General features: G+C 41.7%; 1 protein-coding gene across 1 annotated transcript in view; it reads left to right on the forward strand.

The window, feature by feature from the left end:
* Positions 1 to 20,569, forward strand: part of LOC106656461 (chondroitin sulfate proteoglycan 4) — a 44,724-nt gene that overhangs the window by 15,684 nt on the left and 8,471 nt on the right. Inside the window, exons 2-9 of the mRNA XM_014377459.2 lie at positions 387 to 1,058; positions 3,674 to 3,837; positions 7,637 to 7,874; positions 14,013 to 14,229; positions 14,941 to 15,532; positions 15,603 to 15,851; positions 17,048 to 17,260; positions 17,632 to 17,833. Of these exons, the coding sequence (XP_014232945.1) occupies positions 968 to 1,058; positions 3,674 to 3,837; positions 7,637 to 7,874; positions 14,013 to 14,229; positions 14,941 to 15,532; positions 15,603 to 15,851; positions 17,048 to 17,260; positions 17,632 to 17,833 (1,966 nt within the window). The 5' untranslated portion in view covers positions 387 to 967. The remainder of the gene's footprint in view (positions 1 to 386; positions 1,059 to 3,673; positions 3,838 to 7,636; positions 7,875 to 14,012; positions 14,230 to 14,940; positions 15,533 to 15,602; positions 15,852 to 17,047; positions 17,261 to 17,631; positions 17,834 to 20,569) is intronic.

Raw genomic sequence — 20,569 nt, forward strand, 5'->3', positions numbered from 1 at the left:
GTCGCCTACATAATAAATGCTTTGTGATTTCTGCGAAAAAAAGCTCGACGACGAATGAAAATGTATTCTAAATCTGGGTAAAAAAGTCGATGTACCAGGAAACAGATATTGACACACATTCGAATATAAGTAATTTCCTTAACGCGCAATTAAGTATATTAGGTACGCGCTTGTACCTATATATCTCACGTTTCCGTTCCTCTTCGTGTATCGTAGCAGCGGCCAAAATCTCATTAGTCGCGGAGAGGCTCGCTCGCTACGAGCTTTTCATCAAAGTACACTTGTTGTTGTTTAAAAATAATACATGTGCTCACCAGACGCGATTTTATATAACCATGTATACTCATCAATCTAAACGATCCTTTTTCTTATTTTCACTGTTTCAGAATCCTAGACACGGCCACGGGAGCGCCTGATGTGCCGCCAAAGTATATAGAGGCACACGCAGCAGACGTCACGCTCGGCGACCAAAAATAAATCACCGGCTTGTGCGTGTGTGTATCACACCGGAGTCACCGCGACTGGTGCGTCTCTACTCTGTGCATCTCTCTACTTTTGGAAACGAGTCCGCCGCAGCGACGGAGCAGTGCGCGTCGAGAATCGCGCCATGGAGCCAGATGACACCTTCGCTCGACGAGTATACGGCTTAATTGAATAAAAAAAAAGTCAACGCGGCATCGTGAATCAAAAAATTGCAACGTAAAAAAAAGTCGTCGGCCATGTCGACATGCGATAGAGACTCTTTTTTCACGGAGCAGCCGTGCTGCCGCTGCGACAGCGGCAGAGAATCAGCCGGCTGAGATTGTCGACGACAACAATTGATATGGCGATCGAGTGAATGATCATCGCGCGACAATTCACGAACGAAGAGAAAGATATTCGTCGGACGTTGCAGAGGGAGAGAGAGAGAGGGAGAGAGAGGAAGGGAGGATTATTGACAAAAGACGAAAAAAAAAAGGATTGAGTAATGGCGAGGGAAAGGATATTGACGAAGCTGCTGCTCGCCGCCGCACTGACGCTGGCGATTCTTCTGGATACATGTCGAACCGACGACAAAGGTACGTGCTGCAGCCGTGCTGCTGACTGTGATTTCTTCGAGCGCGTGTGTGCATGTGCCTCGTGCGTGCTTCGGTCGAACTTTTTTTCCCGTTTTTTTTTTTTTTTTTTTTTTTCATCTTTTCATTTTTCATAAAGAACTTAAAATGGAAAATAAAAAGTTCGTGCAGCAGTCGACGATCGACGCACGGATTGAACGAAATCGTGTGTATAAATGCGAGAGAGCTTTGCGAGCGTATCCGCACACACGCGTATATTAATTTCGCTACGCTGAGATACCCCACCGCCGCCGAGGTTTCTTTCTTTCTATATAACATTCGTATACCACTGCATACGGTGCAGTTGCAGTCAAGAGCCCAGGCAAACTGATGAAAACTGCGTGGGGGGAAATTTCTGTTCGAGAGCTTTTTTCCCCCATATAAATATATTCCGATAAACGTGTATAAGCTTTCGAATTGGGAATATGTATATAATAAACGCGTCGCACAAAGTCGATTCGGCTTGGCAATCGATGCGTTATTATTTAGTCCTCCATGTTATACATAACGTGGAGCGAGGATGAGACGCGAAAGAAGAATAAAATTTGACTGCTATACTGGCTACACGGCTTTGATTCGTACCCCGCGTTATATGTACGTATAAACGAACGAACGGAGGAGTTCTATAGCATAACGAACTTGGTGAAACGATCATTAAACGCGCGCGCGCGAGCTTTGTGTTCTCTTACTCAAATCGATCCTCCTCCTTCTCTTTCCTTTACTCTCGCAGATAATATAACGATTCTTCGTGTTGAAAAAAAGAAGAAGAGCGCACCGAGCGTAGAAAAAAAGGCAGTTAAGTTGTGCAAGCTCGTCGAATCGATCTCTCTATGCTCTCGCTGCAAGCTCGCAAGCTCGTCGGCGGCGAGCGCAAGCAAAGAAAGTTCGGATATAAAGTGCAAAACTCGAGACCCAGCAAAGCAAGCTATAGTGTGAATTATTATACCTAGAGCGCTATTTATTACTCGCGCGCGCGCGAATTCCATTGTGTAATATCTGAGCGAGCCAACGATTCGCGCGCTTAGGGTCGAGTCGCTGCAGGGCAAGAGAGCGAGAGAATTTATTCAGCTTACAGTTTTTACAATCAGCTGGGCGATGTAATACTTTCGAGCCTTTTTTTGCGCCGGCTTCGATGTCATTATAATACGCGCGAGCGTTAAATGTGAAGCGTGTAAGACGGAGTGAAAAAAAAAATTGTAATCTCGACTTTTACCGAAGACATAATCAACGCGCGATATCATCGATCTTCGCATGAATTTTCGAAATTATTTTACGATCGACGCAGTCGACGCGCGCGAGTATCGTGTTCCGCGCACTTGCGCCGCGTGCTCGACGTCTTTCAATGCATCCTTTTTGAGTTGGCTGTACGCAGAAGCGCGCACGTAAGTGCCCGCATCAGCCGAGAGCTCGAGGATATAAAAAAGAAAGAATTTATATAGTGTATAACGAAAGCTCGCCACAGCGCATAAAGACAACGTCGTCGACGACGACGACAAAGTCAAAGCACTTAAATGACTCGTGTCTGTGTGTACATAACATACATATAATACACACATACACATGCACGCGGTATGTAAGTGCGCCTGCATGAAAATGGAAATAAACCAGGGTGCGAGTTAAGAGCATTTCTTCAACCTCTCGTGCATGCAGTTCCTACTCTTCTTCTTCTTCTTCTTCTTCTTTTTCTCTGCTTATATACTCTTTCTGTCTTCGAGAAACAGAGAGCGAGACAACGCAAAAAACTATGCGCGCGGTTACATATATATATACACTGAGAAAAAAAATTCATTGATTCAATGAAACGTTTAATTGAATACAATCTATGAAATAATTCATTCATCCAACAAAATATTTAATTGTTTTCATGAAACTTTGGTAAAAACAATTAAATATTTTGTTGGATGAAATAAAAAAAGATTATTTCAATGAAATTATTTCATAGATTGTATTCAATTAAACGTTTCATTGAATCAATGAATTTTTTTTCTCAGTGTACGTACGCCGTGTGTCAGCGTGCGCAGTGTTCTTAACTACATGTACCCGGTACGATATGAAAAAAAACCGCACCACGAAAAGACCTGCGTTACACATTGCGCGCGGCTATCTTGGCGATTGCGCGAGTACGATATTAAGCCCTTGATTAGTGTCGGCTGCTGCTGCTGCTCTTTTGCTCTCGAGTTTATCATTTTTCTTATATCATTATGATATATTTTCGCGCGCGGGAATATCTCATCTTACAAGGCCTGGTGCACCAGAGAGAGCTTATCTATATTCCTCCGCGCGAGTTTCGCGTTAATTTTTTTTCTGCTCGTAGATGTACGTAAGGGGTATATAATATTTTTAAGCTGCCACCCCCTCCCCCTCCTCTGCATCGACGTTCGTGCTCGAAAATAGATTTATGAAAATTTTTCCGACGAGTCAGCCGAGTTTATCGAGATTGATGAAGTACCGACGTCTATACAGCCACGATCATGATTTTTCCATAACACATACGGCATGAAATGAAAAATTGTTTGGGAAAATCCATGAAAAACGATGTTTTTTGTGTATATATACGTATGTTGTTTTCGTCTGTGCAGTATCGTTCTACGGGGCGAGCTACATCCACTTGCCCGTGCAGGAAGCCAAGAGCGCGACCGACATAGCCTTTCGCTTTCGCACGCACTTGAAGGATGCCATGCTGCTGCTGGCCGCCGGCAGGACGGATTACTGCCTGATAAGGCTCGAGTCCGGCCGATTGAAGGTAAGTACACGCAAACTAGTGATATTTTTTACGAAGCCATTGATCGTGTGTGTATATTTATCAAAACAAATGGAGTATATATACCTGTATAAAAAAGGATCAAAGCATCGAATTTTCGTGTGCGTCAATTTATTGTCGAGTGAATACACTGAAAATTATATCTGGCACCATGAATATTTAACGAATGACAATTAAAAAAGTAATTAAAATTTTTCATAACTGTGTTAAATGTTGCTTCTGTCACGTCACCCTTATTTTATTATAAACAATTATAATATTCGTAAAAATAATGTATATTCAAATAACGATAAACATGAAATTTCACTCTACGAACAGACGCGCCAGCCTCGATCTACGGGATCTGACGACATCAAGCTAAGTAGAAAACAAAGCTATAAAATTGGTAAAAACATCGAGTTCTATGAAAAGAACATCGAAATTTACACCTCTTACAAAGGTGTGAAATAGACACGCCATATCAAGCATTGATTAAATGTGAGGCGATGTCAGATTAGCAGGAAGATCAATGAACTCGTAAAAATTAGCAAAAAGCTGTCGTCAGGTTCTCACGGATGAGCAGGTGCTGACAGGTACTTTCTCTTAATTTTGCATGCGAAATTTAGCAGTATATATTGAGGACCCACGGAGGCCTCTGGGCGATTCGACTATCAACTTATTCGGTGGGCAGAGCTCACGTCACTTTGTACCGCGATATTATATCATTCAGACTTGTATTAAATTGTGCCGCGAGTCCAATGCGGAGTGTAATTTGTAATCGAGACTAGTGCAGTTAGTGCAGTGCAGCCGACCAGGAACGCCAGCCAACCAGTTGCAGAGTGAGCCACGATCTACACCGAGAATCGCCCACCAGGCTTATGAATATTATTTTTAATTAGTTGAGTAAGCCTAGGTGTAAGTTAAACTTTTGTATCTGAATGGATGAATGAAATTGCATTGTAATTTATTATAACAAATAATAACGACTACACCACTCCACACAAATCAATCACATCATATATACTTCCCTCGTTGTCACCAGCCAGAATAAAATCAATATATATTATTCATTATAAATTGGCTCTCCAGCCGTAACACTTCGACCACAATTAAAATGTGTCAAAAGCTTTCCAATTATGCGATTATTTGGGGTTTTTTTAATACACGTTGACACCGTTATAGAGTGATTACTATCTTTGTATAAAAAATTCCCAACGCAATTCGTAGAAACTCCTAAATTGATCCAATTCAGACATGAAAAAAACTTAAGTACAGCTTTCATATTTATCCTCAAACTCTTTTGTAAATCATTTTGAATTGTACGAGCGACAAGAAACATCATTTTTTGCGCAAAAATTACCCTCGTAAATCCATCATCTGCTGGAGGAATAGTAAATTGCTTCATGATGAATTTAATGATCTCATTTATGTACCTCGTACTCTCCTCTCTCCCTTATATAGTGTTTACCTTTTATACGTTTGCTCCGCTCGGAATCATAATAATCGTTCTTTCAAATAATTAAAATCCATTTCAAATTGAAAGCCTCCGTATAAATACTTTACTTTTCATGAATAAAAACTCCTTGTGCCGCTCGATGGAGATTCATTAGTGCCGCACATTTTTCCCCGCATTATATAAATCTAAACATACATAACAGTACCAAAGCAGTAGCAAAGAAGGTAAAAAAAATAATTTATTTTCATCGCTCCACACGTACGTAAGCCTGGGCAATTGTTTCGGGAAAGTCTCGTTTTTCCAAACGTTTACGCGCTCACGTCGCGCGTTATTTTTTAGTTAAAAAATATATAGGAGTCGGCCGCAAAGTCGATTCGATTCATCGCTATGTAGAAAAGTTTTTTCTCTCTTTCCGTTGGCAAGAATCTTGGCTTAGCTTCGTATTATATACATGCAAAGCGAAGCAAAAAGTAAAATTAAAAGAAAAAAAAATACTGGAAAAATTATAATCTATCCACAGGCGTACTTTTTGCAATTAGCTTTAGATTCTTTCCGCTTTTATGCAAGTTTTCGCTGAGCTGATATAACTGACAGTATATTGAAGTTTTTCCTCGTCTCTTCACTTTTTTCTCTCTTTAAAATGCGTTAGACGTGTTTCTAATAAACGCGAATCTTTTTCATCTATTTTTTCAGCGATATTCCATTTCGAACGAAAATGAGGAATGAAAAAAAACCCCATTTCAAAGGAGATGCGAAGTAGATCTTCGGAAAGACAGACCGAGATCGACTTGCAAACGTCGACTTACATTACACGCCCTGTGCATCAGTTTAGTTTATTTTTCTTTTCATTGTGTTTCATAAATACAAAAGTAAAGAGATCATATCATATTTTATTAAAAATACTTAACCACTCCACCACCGCGGGCACTTTCAATCAATGAAAAAAGTTCGATATTTGAATAATTAAAAAAAAAAAAAAAATTCATCCGATAATATACTCGAATCGAACCGAATGCATTGATGCACTGCCAACAAAAAAGAAACAAAAATGTATACAACCAAGCCATATACTACCGATGCCGGTTTGCCGATAATCATCGCTTATATAACACGTCGTAAGCTTAACTTTGGAAATCTGATCGTCACACGGGGATCCATGTACATATAATAACAAGATCCTCGGCAATCTCGCAATTATAAGCCCCGACGAGAGAGAGACAGATCCAATCAGTGTCTGAGCTTGTCTGTTTGTACGCTGTATTGGTACACATACTCCGTGCATGCGTGTGTATGCAATGCTGTTAACGGACGAGCTGCTGCCATTGCACAAACACCGGATTATGTATCTTGTGTGCGCGTGTGCGTGTTTTGCTGGTAGACAGGCGACCCACGTAACAATAGTTAACTACGATAGTATAACCCAATTTCGTTTTGACTGCGGCTTTATATGTATGAGCGAATTTCTAATACGGCTTTCGATCGACCTTTACGTCGCTCAATATGTTTTGCTTTGTTTCGTTTTCGTTTTATTCTATTCATCCCCTATCTCAACAATGCTCTTCTGGCTTTCTCGCTGAACCAGATTTCTTTTACCCGGAATGTGAAAAGCTCCCGTCATATGGGAACTCGTGTAATACTGAAAGCAGGTAAAATATCAATTTATCAGTTTGTAAAAATACGCGCGATAAGTATTTGTTTGCAAGGGCAGGATAGATGTAGGGATATCTGTAAATGAAACCCTTCACATAGTGGCGTAACATTTTTTTCTTCTGAAACTTCAATACCTTAATGCACGCACGCAGTTGGCTTCGAAGTTGGAAATGTAAAAAAAAAAAAGGAAAAAAAATATTGGAAAGAGGCCTGCCTCCCCAAAGATAGATACCGTGCTCTACTGTTTGTGTGCTTTTAAATAATTGGCGTATACGAATAAATACAAAAGAAGTAAGCTTTTCATCGAAGGGCAGATTGGCCGAGTAGAATCCAACATTTTTTTTATTTTTCATCCGAAACAATTGCCCATACGTATAAGCATTGGAGCTTGAATAAAAGCTCGCGGGTCAATTCGCGTCCAACCCACACACGCGCGCACCCACTCGGGATACGATTGTTCAGCCATGCCAAATTGAATCGGGCATTAGAATTCAATAAGCTAGCCCCGCGTGTCCAGTGTGCGCGCGCGCTCTTTTATTTTTCATATTTCATCCGTTACTCGCACTCGTGCTGTATGCCGTGCCGAACACTCCATCTCTCTTCGATACGCGTTATCGATTCCGCGCGTTGTCAAAAATCCACAGTTAACATTTTTTTTTCCCCCCCTATTTTTCATCTTTACCGTATCGCCAACAGGTCAACATAAATCTCGGCGCCGGCGAGAAGGAGCTGGCCAGCAATCGCGAGCTGGTGCTCAACGATCTCGGCTGGCACGAGGTCAACATCACGAGGCGCGACGCCAACATCACCCTCACGATCGACCGGATACACAGCGTCGGGGCCGTGCTGCCCGGCAAGTTCTTCGAGCTCAACATCAACTTCGGCGTGTACATCGGCGGCCAAGGGCTGCAGGTCGTTAAGGACCTGTTTTTCGGTGAGTCGAGACTTTTTTTCGTTCGAGCGACGTGGCGTACATCTCTTAATGCCACTGGGTGACCCGCATAAATTAACGGTGTAAGGGGCGAGCTTAAAGCGCCGTCGTGGCGTGATTTAAAGCTAAACAAAAGAAATAAAATGAATAAATAAACGAAGGAAAGAAAAATACCGCAGGCTTAACGTAGCCAAGCGGTTTGCCGCAAAGACGACGCAGCAGCTAGATATATATGGGTCAAAATAATACTTTTTTACAAAACCGTGCGCACGTATGTCACCGATCTTGACGCGCTTTTGGTATGTTATAGTACATGGTAAAAAGGTCCCAAAAACAAAATTTTAGACCCCCTCCCCCCTCCTACCCCCCACTTCCGGTATAAACGTCCATTTTCGATCTATATTTTTTCTGAGGACATGAAGCAAGTAAAAAATCTGAAAAAATTCATAAAAATACTTTTCCACAATCCAAACAACCTTGAATTTTTTCAGATTTTTTGAGTGCTTCAGGCCTTCAGAAAAAATTATTGAAAATTTCAAAAATCGAGATACGGCGGTATGAGCCGATGTAGTACTCGGAAATTTTTTCAGTTATTTTTCGCATTAAAAAACATAACCTCAATTTTTTTCAGATTTTTTCAGATTACCTAACGCACCTTTTGAAGCCAAAAACCGATTTTTTTGACGAAAATAATTTTTTTAGGACAGTACGGAGCCTCGAAAAATCTGAAAAAAATTTTTTCTTGTTTTTTTCATCAAAATACGTAATCTCAAATTTTTTCAGATTTTTTAATTGAAGGCGATAGCTTCTAGGGCCGAAAAATGCTATTTTTAACAAAAAATGGTTCCTAGAACCCGATGGTTCCGGTGAAAAAATTTGAAAATATTTTTTTTGAATTCCTTGTCAAATTTTAATAAATTTTGACCGTTTCAAAAGTTCGATTGAAGCTTCCTAGCTCATTTTAGAGCATCAAACGAGTTTTATCATTCCTTAATGTCTTCAGAAACGTCTTCAGATATTTTGCACTAATCTTTGTCCTGCTCTAAAATGAGCTAGGAAGCTTCAATCGAACTTTTGAAACGGTCAAAATTTATTAAAATTTGACAAGGAATTCAAAAAAAATATTTTCAAATTTTTTCACCGGAACCATCGGGTTCTAGGAACCATTTTTTGTTAAAAATAGCATTTTTCGGCCCTAGAAGCTATCGCCTTCAATTAAAAAATCTGAAAAAATTTGAGATTACGTATTTTGATGAAAAAAACAAGAAAAAATTTTTTTCAGATTTTTCGAGGCTCCGTACTGTCCTAAAAAAATTATTTTCGTCAAAAAAATCGGTTTTTGGCTTCAAAAGGTGCGTTAGGTAATCTGAAAAAATCTGAAAAAAATTGAGGTTATGTTTTTTAATGCGAAAAATAACTGAAAAAATTTCCGAGTACTACATCGGCTCATACCGCCGTATCTCGATTTTTGAAATTTTCAATGATTTTATCTGAAGGCCTGAAGCACTCAAAAAATCTGAAAAAATTCAAGGTTGTTTGGATTGTGGAAAAGTATTTTTATGAATTTTTTCAGATTTTTTACTTGCTTCATGTCCTCAGAAAAAATATAGATCGAAAATGGACGTTTATACCGGAAGTGGGGGGTAGGAGGGGGGAGGGGGTCTAAAAATTTTTTTTTGGGACCTTTTTACCATGTACTATAACATACCAAAAGCGCGTCAAGATCGGTGACATACGTGCGCACGGTTTTGTAAAAAAGTATTATTTTGACCCATATACAGAAACTCATCAGGACTCGGCGGTCCTCTAAATTAATATAATTATTTAACGCAATTATGAAAGTACATTTACGCGCGGGCACGAAGACGTCGCTACGGCGAAAGTACACGGCAGCGGCGGATATACTAAGTTTTAATACGACGAGACGCGAATGCGTGTGTTGCACTTTTCCGCCAAGAAACTCCATTGAAACATCTCTCTCGAGTATACGATTTCAAGTTTCCTTTTCATCTTATACTCTCTGCCGTTGCTGCTGCTGCTGCTACTCGACATTCTCGGGGATTTATATTTACGTACGTATATCTGACGCGACGCACATGCACAAAAGGATTCGCGCTGTAGCTACATCACGTACATAGCCGCGAGACAAATTGCGCGTATAAGTTGAAGACTTTACATGTACATCTATGCGCTACAATGTATATTTCATGGACAAATGCGTGCGGCGCACATAGCTCGACTATACGTACGATCGCAAACTGAAATTACATTCGTAAAACAAACGAGGAATTGCGAATGAGCTTTAACGAGCTCGAGCTCGCGTAATATTATATACTCGCGCGTTCGTGTGTGTGTGTGTGTGCGTGTGTGTGACGTAAAGAGCTACGAGCCGACAAAGTATAAAGCGAAGAATGATAATAAAAATATTGCAGAAAGTGAATGTGTAATAATTTTAAGGGGGTGTGTTATCGTTGTGCGTATTATTATTTTCAATTAACGTTTATCGCTGTTTAATCCGATAATAATGTACATTTGAGCTTGGTCAATTATCGATCCGAAGCGTTGATCGATTTTACGATGCGATGACCGAGAATAACCAAATGACTCATTGTCCAAGATTCATCAAATTTAATATTCGTCCCGTACCTGAAAATAACTGTGAAATTCATGCAAATGATAAGTCAAACTCGTCTTTACTATTTTTATTTAAAAAAATAAATAAATTCTTACAAAAAGCTCGCAGAGCTTTCACGAACATAATTATACATAAAAAAAGTTCACGTTCCTTTACTCCCAGTTCAGAGTACAGTATTTGGGCAGGCTCTCCAAGACTCGCAATTTGATCTCTTTCGCGGGATTGCCACCTAGGTATAACTCCTCCAGCGCTGCACCGTATTCCAGAGGTATATGCGTGAAGTTCTCGATAAGGTTATTGCGAACATTTAATTTTTTGAGCTGTTTTGAATTCTTCCAATGTTCGAACGTCGACAGTCTGTTGTCGCTCAGATCGACCTCCTCCAGATAGGACGATTGATTCAAGAACTTCATCGGGAGCTTCGTCAAGCTGTTGTTTCTCAGAGAGAGCACTTGCAGCTTCAAATCCATCGAGGAGAAGTCCAGAGAGTCCAGAGTGTCCACTAATTTTCGATTGGACATGCTGTCGAGCGCCAGCGTGTTGATACCTTGAGGGATGAAATTGAATTGACGCAACGACGGGTTGTTGCTCAGATACAGCTTCTTCAGATTGACGATTAAACTGTCGTCCAAAGATCTGATCAGATTCTTCGACAGATCCAATTCCACTATGAAGTAGACGTTTTTCAACGCTTCTTTGTCTATGTTACGAATGCGACAGTTTGACAGATTCAATTTTAAAAGACTGGACATCGATCCCAATCTCAAATAAGATCCAAGTTTCCTCGTCTCCGGCTTGGTGTAAATTACATCGCTGAAATAATTGTCGGACAAATCCAAATCTATGATGTAGTACAGTTCGGTAATGTTGACTTGAGATAAACTAGTGTTTTGCAAGATCAAATTCTTAACCGAGTGTTGAACTTTTTCCATAAAATTGGTATGCTGAACGTGCTCCAAATTGTTGTCAGATAAATCGAGCTTCTCCAGCACTGGAAAACTTCTGCTCCAATGTTCGAACGAAAGATCCATCCTGATTCCACGCAGAGACAGATATTTCAAATTCAGATACACCAGATCCTCGTGGAGATCGAAGGAAGGCGTAGAATTGGATGATTCAATCCTAGGCACGTTGTGATCGAAAATCAGCGTCTCCAAATTATCGTGGCTGCCAAAAGACAGCATGTCCTCCACGCTCAATCTGTTGTGCGACAAGTCCAGAACTTTGAGATTCGGCAGATCGTCGAAGACTCCGGGGCTCAATTTTTCGATGCCGTTGTTTCGCAGTATCAGCTCCTCGACGTATGGGCTGTTCAGTAGACGCTTGTTGAGCATGGGTCCGAGATTCATGTCCGACAGATCCAACGACACACCGCACGACGACGCGTAAGCGCAGCTTTTCGGAGCTTTTTTGGTGTAGGAAATCGCATCTTCGATTTTCCTCAAAGTCGATGCCGTTCTCCCTCGAACTTCGACCAATTGAATAATCAATAGCGTCGCGAGGAGCGAGTAAACTTTGAAATTACTCATCTCGAGGGTATAAGTTTTTGTTCGACGCGCGTCACTGTAAAACACTGTCAAACTGACACTTTACTTTCATGCACAGATCCGCTGTGATTGAAGCTAGCTATTTATATTTGATAATACGACTGAAAATATCATGTCAAATCCGATAATTTGTTTGTTGATATCGCTGAGTTAATTTTGTTACCTGATTGCAAAATATTACGATTTAGATTGTCGACTGTGGGGTAAAGTGTTTATTAAGATACCTCTTGATTATCGTCGAGTGGCAATAGGTCATCGCATCATTTTCTGTTTAAAGACAATGAGAGGGCTAAATAGCTCTTACGGTTACTTTGCACTCGGCACGAACCATGAGTCAACGGCCAGGCTGTTAACCGACAGATAGAAAGAAATTGCGTTTTTTAAATATGCAAAAGTAATCGCGCCCTCTTGTATTTATGAAAATTTAATACACCGTATAAAAACATTCGTATGCGATGTAATGAAAATGTGCAGACTAGATATATGTAAAAGGCAACGAAAATATTTTCAATAATATACGTGTGTGGACAGCGATATAAAAGGAAGAAGGCAAGAGTTACTATACGTATACGTGTGTGTTTATAATGTACATATGGGTTTGCAATTCTAATGCAAACGGTAGACCGTGAAATTTTCAATTTGCATATTCATACTCGCTACGTACACAGTATACAGTAGAAATAAATTCATCCGCTGAAGATTTGCCGACTCTTGCTTTTTTCCTATAATAAACGTTGCACGCGTCAAAACATCGAAAATAGCATGAAAAACTAATTTCGAGACTGAAACACAAGAGTATAGCTATATGTATCAAGTTTTTGTACATTAGAATTTAAAATGGTCACTATTTTTCAAATTGCAAAATTTTTTGCTCAATACTCCTAGATCATTTAGTTTGCGGTTTAATAAATATACGTAATAGCTAAAAAAACAGCTCCTTAATTCATCAATAAAAGATCTTTAAAGAATTTTTTGTGGAAATATAATCGAATCTTTGAAAATACCACCGAAGTCTCATCCCATTTGAAGCTTACATGGACTATAGAAAGCCACGAAGTATCTCAATCTTACCCAAATCTGTTAATCAAAGTCAAGTCTTTGAAATATTATTTCAAATTGAGGGCACTATAATATTAAAATTCGAACTGATCATGAGAAATTCAAAAATTAACTATTAACTATTAACTATTGGACTTAACGTTTGAAGCTCGTTTTTTGGTCACTAGATGGCGAGAGTCGCGGAAAAGAGACTCTCATAAGTTACTTGTCACTAAGAGTGTTCAAATACAAAGCAATTGTCTTTCCTATATGTGGTAATTGTTTTATCGTAAGTAGTAAATAATCGTATGGAATTACGAGCTTTTCACTTTCGCAACTTACTTTGATTAGTACAAAAAAACCTACTACCCATATACTATGGACTTTTTTAACTCGATGACACCTTAAAGGAGTCCATTTGTATAATTAAAAATTAATAAAGATGACAAAATTATTTCAAATATTTAGCAAACGTTGCATGATTTACGTATCAACGATACTTTTTCGATTCTCGGAATGAAAGCTATCGAAGCGATACCGTATAGCATCGATTTAGGCATCGTCGACCGCTGCTTTATATAGATCTAGCAGTAATGCTCGATAAAGCTGCTGTGCAATTTTACGCCACTGGCTAAAATTTTATGCTCGAATTTTACGCTTTTACGCCTGTTACAAAGGGATAAAAATAACGAAAGTCGCTGCTGCTGCTGCTGCAGCTGCGCATTTGCATGCGTGCGTGTAATGTACGGGCAGCAGCAGCAGCAGCAGCGCTCGTCGTCAAAAATCAAATCTAAAAAACTACTTTTGTTTCCTACCCCTGGATCATCGCTCGGCCTAAACTCGTCAATTTTTTTTTTGCACTTTACGCCTTTACGAATAATAATAAAAAAATAACGCGTTGAAAAACTTTTCTCGTCGCAGGTCACATGGAGTACATGCGCGGCTGCATGGCCGACATATCGTACAACGGCCTGCGAGTGGTGGAGCAGGCGCGCTACCGTCGCAACGGCGCCGAGGCCACGGCCGTGAGCTGGGGCTGCTCCGCGGAATTCGACGCCAGGCCCAGCGACGACATAAGCTTCGTCGACGACGGGGCCTTCGCTGCCGTGCCCAGGCCGATTCCCCGCTCGGGTGCGAGGTACGTACAGCGCACACATGAAATGAAAGAAAAAAAAAATCGATGAAAAGCGCAATCGAAAACTTGTTCGAGCTCTCGAAAAGACAAACACGGACTGAGAGAAGATTCTCGGATGTTTTCAATCGCGAAATATATATCGGCCCAGGAATGCGAGCAGCAGCAGTAGCAGCGGGGCAGCGGCAGCTCTTTGAACTTTTCAATAAGATCACGCGCGAAGGACTTTCGAAATGCGCCTTTACCAGTATAGTAATTCGCGAACGTGTGCTGCTGCAATTGTTGGAAATAATTAAGCCGATTTAACGATTGTAAAAAATTGTTCACTCGTTGCGAGATGAAAAAAAAAAGGCATTTTTCATTTGCTTTTTGAATAGCTTACTGGGTCGAGTGCTTTCAAGAAGGTTTTTTAATGCCTTATACGTTCGGAAAATAGAAAAATTATACTTTTGATATTGCGATTGCACTTGTATAAGTAAATAACATTCCATTTAAATTTCTTGAATTTTTCTATCTAGTTTTATTTTACAAGACTTTATTTTATAGCAAGCGAAACTTTTCCGTAAATCAATAGCGCTCGGAATTTCGAACGGATGTAATTCTTTTCGCCCGCTTAACTTTCGGTATTTAGTTTCTCAAAAGCTTCGATATCAGCGATTTTCACAAAGTTGGACTGTTCATAAAATAAAATCGCCAACTTCTCGACGTCGTGTATAGGTGGGAACTGGAGCTGAAGACGTCCTCGGCCGACGGCCTGCTCCTGTTCAACGCCGGCCACGCGTCCTACGCCGACTTCCTCGCGATCGAGCTCTATCAGGGTCACGTGCGCCTGCTCATGAACAAGGGCAACGGTCCCACGGAGCTCACCCACGCCTATCTCGTCTCGGACGGCCACTGGCATCGTCTTCAGTTCGACTTCGCGCCCAATCTCATCGGCATCGGGGTCGACGGCCGCTTCCAGAATCTCTCGATCGCCAGCGGCAATCGTTATCTCGACCTCGCCGAGACTCTGTACGTAGGGGGCACGGAGCTGAGCAAACGAGCCAACGCCCTGGCCAAGGGGGTGAGGAACGGCGACGTGAGCTACAAGGGCTGCCTGAGGAACATGTGGCTGGCGGGCAAGGAGCTGGGCTTGGCCCACGTGAAGGTCAGTCAGGGCGTGGTGGTGAACTGCGTCTGGGGATTCCCCTGCGCCGAGGCCGAGCCCTGCGTCAAGGACGCCATGTGCTCGCAGTTGGGCGTGAGGTCCTTCAAGTGCACCTGCGATCAGAGCCTGTGCATCAAGTCTAACTTCACCGAGGAGTACAAGGTGAGTCTTATTCATTTTTTATTCGATCAATATGTGAATATTGCAATTTAAATTTTGTCCATGTCGTCAGCTCAACACCAATCTACCGCTGAGCCTGGAAATCCTGTCCGTGCAAGCGATCAACGTCGCGGAGGGCAGACGCGCCGCCCTCGACGAGCGCCACATCTCCGTCGTGCTGGACATCGCCAAGTACGGCCTCAACGAGTCCCACGTGATTCTGGCCCTGCTGACGCCACCCAACCACGGCAGTCTGCAAATCGACCGGATCAATCTGGCGCCCAAGACGCCCTTCACTCTGCACGACGTGTTGCAGCAAAAGGTAAGTCGTCGTCGAATTAATCGATGCAAGCTTGGACGCAATTTCGAGGGGCACGAATGTCAGTCATCGAGCCGTATGCGATATATAAAATTTTATATACGCGTATCGTAACGTTGCGCCGAAGCGTTGAAAAACGAAAGCCAGATACGCGTTAAGTTCTATTTTTGGACTTTTTATGAGCGCATATACTATATATGCCCAAACCCACGAGACACACATACCCACACACTTACATACATATATTTTTAAAGCGTCTGCCTATATACTACCAAGTCGAGGATGAGTTCATAAAAGACGTCCCTTATAACGTTTGACGCTTAAAAATTATGTATTCTCTGAAAAATTTCTATCCAGAAATTTAGAGTAGATACTTGTTGACGCAGTCGGATCTCGGTTGTAATTTTGTGCTCGGTTAAAGCATATAAATTTTAAATGTATATTTTCGAAGCGTACGATAAAATGAAAGAAATGTGTGTGTGTGTGTGTGCAAACACTCATAAATCTTTGAACGAAGTTTGAACACGTCTTTTATCGGTTAAATCTCAAGCGGCCGAATAAGCTCGGAATTTGGACCCCACACGAGCGTGTCCCTATACCGATGCTTTATTTCGAACGGGGCACAAAAAAAAGTTGAAACGTCAAAATTTTTCTCGACGAATATTTGAGCACAACTTCTGCAGTGAGCTCTGCCATTGAACAGGGCCGGTGCAAATAGTTTGTCTCACTCTCTCTCTCTCTGTGTCTCGTTGCGCGAAACTCATTTGGGATCGAAGCGATTACTTTTGCCCGAAAGGGACTCGACGACGCGACTCGAGCGCGCGTCACGGCTTATCGTAATTTCGATGTGAAGCCATGCGGCAATCCTTGTATTGAAAATGAACAAAAAGTATATGGCCTCGGCTACGTAAGGAAAATTCCTCCCTTCGAAGCCTTTGACGGTATCTCGTCTATTATATTGCGCTAGCTCGTACGTAGTGTACATAATAAAATACTTTTTTCGATTGACACGCCTGAATGCGTATTTAAATAAATGAAAAAAAAAAAAAAATAAATTCGATAGAAAATGCGTCGCTTCGAAAGTTTACAACGTACGTAGTACAATCGAGAATCTTACCTCACATTTTTATTCAATCTGATATTCCCTTTTTCCATTACAATATTCCATTTTCATTTTTATTACATTTCTGTGTTTCCAGGTCAGCTACGTGCACGACGGCAGCGAGACACTGCAGGACACGATGCTGCTGAAACTGGCCCTCCAAGCAGCACCAGCCGTGGGCGGCTCCAAGGTCCAGCTGCCCAATTACTTTCAGGACAGTCTGCGATTCAGCCTCAGCGTGAACGTCACACCGGTGAACGATCCGCCGCGACTGGACATATCGCCCGCGGCGGTGCTCAGATTGGCTCAGGTGAGTGGTGCGGTGCATTTGAGAAAAAAATGTCGAAAAAGTCGTCTCCTTTTTAAAGCAAACCACGACTTTGAACGAAAGCGTAACGTGTATGTGCATTTGACTAAGCACCCCCCCATGCATCATCGGTGTAACGTTCGCGCAGTCAGCAATTATTGACACTCGAGGACGATGCGATTAATCATCGTGTATTATACTCTATACCTTGTTTATCATCCCTCTTCCGGCTCGTTAGCCCATGCGCGCATATATACTTGATAACGCTTATATGCATACGATATTATAACGAATGAAAAAAAAAACGATAGTACTCAAATGAATAATAATGAAAATATTTTTTTTAACTCATCTCGCTTCGTTGTTGTATATAGGGTACGCGAAAGAAGCTGAGCCGCGACCTGGTCTGGGCTCACGACGCCGACACGTCGGCCGAGACGCTGGTCTACGCGGTGCTGGGCAACGACAGCGACATCGGCCATCTCGAACGAATCGACGCCGAGGGCGTCAAGGTGCGAACCTTCACGCAGGCCGATCTCGAGAAGGGCTTCATCGAGTACGTTCACAGCGGCAAGAGTGAGTATTTGCGCCCTTTCTTCTATACATAAAACGAAAAACATTTTAACCCGCGTAAAAAAACTAACTTTTGCGCGCCTATTTCATTGGCCCCGATGTTTGAATTACGCCTCTGCTGTGGCTCGTGCACGGAATTCTTCATTAAAAGCCTCTGCGCACAGCAACGTCGATGTAACAGTTCGCGTTGACTTGTTTCATCTCGCGCGCTGCAGTGTGCATCGTGTTCGTGCGGGTTACTTTGTCAAACGCGACGGACGCAATATTAGCTCACATTTACATCGTTGTAGCGTGAACAAAGAGAAAAAAGTCAAATGTTGCAAGTGATTCACGTGTAAAAAGCATATATTTTCAACTTTGATCGAATGTGTGAGTGCGAGTGTGTACAAGAACAATGCCTCAACGCAATCAAAACTCTCTTGATAAGTTGAAAGGAATGAATGGAAAGGTCGATCGAGAGATCGAAGATAAAAGACGCGAATTGCTTCGTCAATTTTACGCTTCGATCGAAGATTGGAAGGGTCCGCTACTTAACTACCGTGACATCTTTCATCTCGAGGAGATCGACTGGCTTTTAACGGAGGCCCTGAAAGACGAAGACAACGGCATCGAATCAGATTGGCTCGTCGCCTTTCTGATCGCGTTGGGCTACAAGGACGAGTCGGCCGACGTCGGTGAAGATGCCAAGCTGTCGCCGCGTCGCACGACACCGCTGCATCGCGCGATCAACCGTAAACACGAGGTCGCCCGTAGTCTTTTTTCAATATATACGACATAATATCCTACGTGAACTACACCAACGAGGAGTCGGGCCTCGGGCATTTTCACCTGGTTTGCGGCCACGGACGTTGCAGTGTCGTCGAGAAATTTCTCGAACTCGGCCAGAATCCCGATTAGCCGCTTCGATTGAAAATAATCGATCCGCCTCTGCATTTGGCCGTGACGGGCGGCTATCGAGAAGACGATACGATTGCTACTGGCGAACGGAGCGATCCTAATTTGGCCAATGTCAACGGCGAGACTCCTCTGCACGTTACCTGCAATAGAAAACAATTTTTTCCCACTCTAACCTAAAATACGCAACTTTGCCGCTAATTTTAGGCTCTCGTAGGAAAAAATAGTATCTCAAACTGGTGCAGATATGGTTTTTTAACAAAACTCGTTACAGCACTCGCCTTCGGCTCGTGCTATAATCCCTCGTTTTGCTAAAAACCCTTTGAGAAATATACTATTGTCAAAGCTGACTTGGCCAGGATGTTCTTTGCGATGGTCGATGACGTCGCGCAGCCGACGGTGAAGATCGACGCGAAAGATGAGTGGGGACGGACACCCCTTTAATGCGCCGTGGCTAACTTTTCGTCGGATTTGGTCGATCCGCTCTTCGATCATGGTGCAGATATGTCTAAATTCGATTTTCCATCTCGCGATCACTTCGAGAAGGACTTTGAACTCGATACGGATAAATATTGGACTCTTTTAAGGTTGAAACTAGCTTATTACGCCACGGGCACTTTCGAGCGATTGGAGAGACAAAGATTCTCCAAGCACGGAGTACTGTTCAAGTCGACGGTGCTCGATGAGGCTTGGCGCGACGACGAGCGAGTGGAGGAAAAATAAAACAAAAATAATGATAAGTAATGATGATAAATAATGATAATACGAATACTCGAGGCTCTGATGGAGCTGACGCGCTTCCGGCCGCCAATCGAGTGCTGTCTCTTGATCGTCGAGGAACTGAGGAACGACGATCTGGGTCGTATCTGCGTGGCTGCTTGGTATCTGACATTGAGCTCGGCTGAAAATAATGTCAAACGATATACCAACAGGAATAAAAAAAAATAGAACTCATCAATTGGCTTTTAATTTTATTATCTTCTTAAAGGAATACATTGCAAATCTTGCGCTCCTAAGGTTTACTCCGATTATGTACTCGGTTGCTACGATCATGCACAGTATTTAAATGTTTTTTGTCACTTTTGCGGGCAAATGATTTTTGGCAAATCTTACATTCGAAAGGTTTCTTACTTTCATGTACTTCCTTTACGTGACGCTTGAGGGTATGTTTTTGTCCAAATGATTTGTGACAAATATCACACCTGAGCGGTTTGCTAAGATCATGTACTGTATTTATGTGAATTTTGAGATGTGGTTTGTGTCCAAATGATCTGTGGCAAATATCACACTGAAATGGTTTTCTCCGATCATGTACTCCTTTTATGTGATCTTTAAGTATATGCTGGTACCCAAATGATTTGTGACAAGTATCACATTTAAAGAGTTTGCTACGATCATGTACTGCATTTATGTGAACATTGATATGCCTTTTCTGTGCAAATGATTTGTGACAAACATCACACTCGAAAGGTTTGCTACGATCATGTACTAAATTTATGTGAGATTTGAGATTACCTTGTTGTCCAAATGATTTGTGACAAATATCACATTCGAAGGGTTTGCTAAGATCATGTACTGTATTTACGTGAGTTTTGAGGCCAGTCTTGTATCCAAACACTTTGTGACATATCTCACATTTGAAAGGTTTGACACGATTATGTACTGTATCTATGTGAGATTTGAGGACATTTTTATATCCAAATGATTTGTGACAAATCTCACATTCAAAGGGTTTGCTAAGATCATGTACTCTATTTACGTGAATTTTGAGGACACTCTTGTATCCAAACGCTTTGTGACATATCTCACATTCGAAAGGTTTGACGCGATTGTGTACTGTATTTA

Source organism: Trichogramma pretiosum, unplaced genomic scaffold (genome assembly GCF_000599845.2).
Source record: "Trichogramma pretiosum strain Unisexual culture from Peru unplaced genomic scaffold, Tpre_2.0 scaffold20, whole genome shotgun sequence".
NCBI classification, from domain to species: Eukaryota; Metazoa; Arthropoda; class Insecta; order Hymenoptera; family Trichogrammatidae; genus Trichogramma; species Trichogramma pretiosum.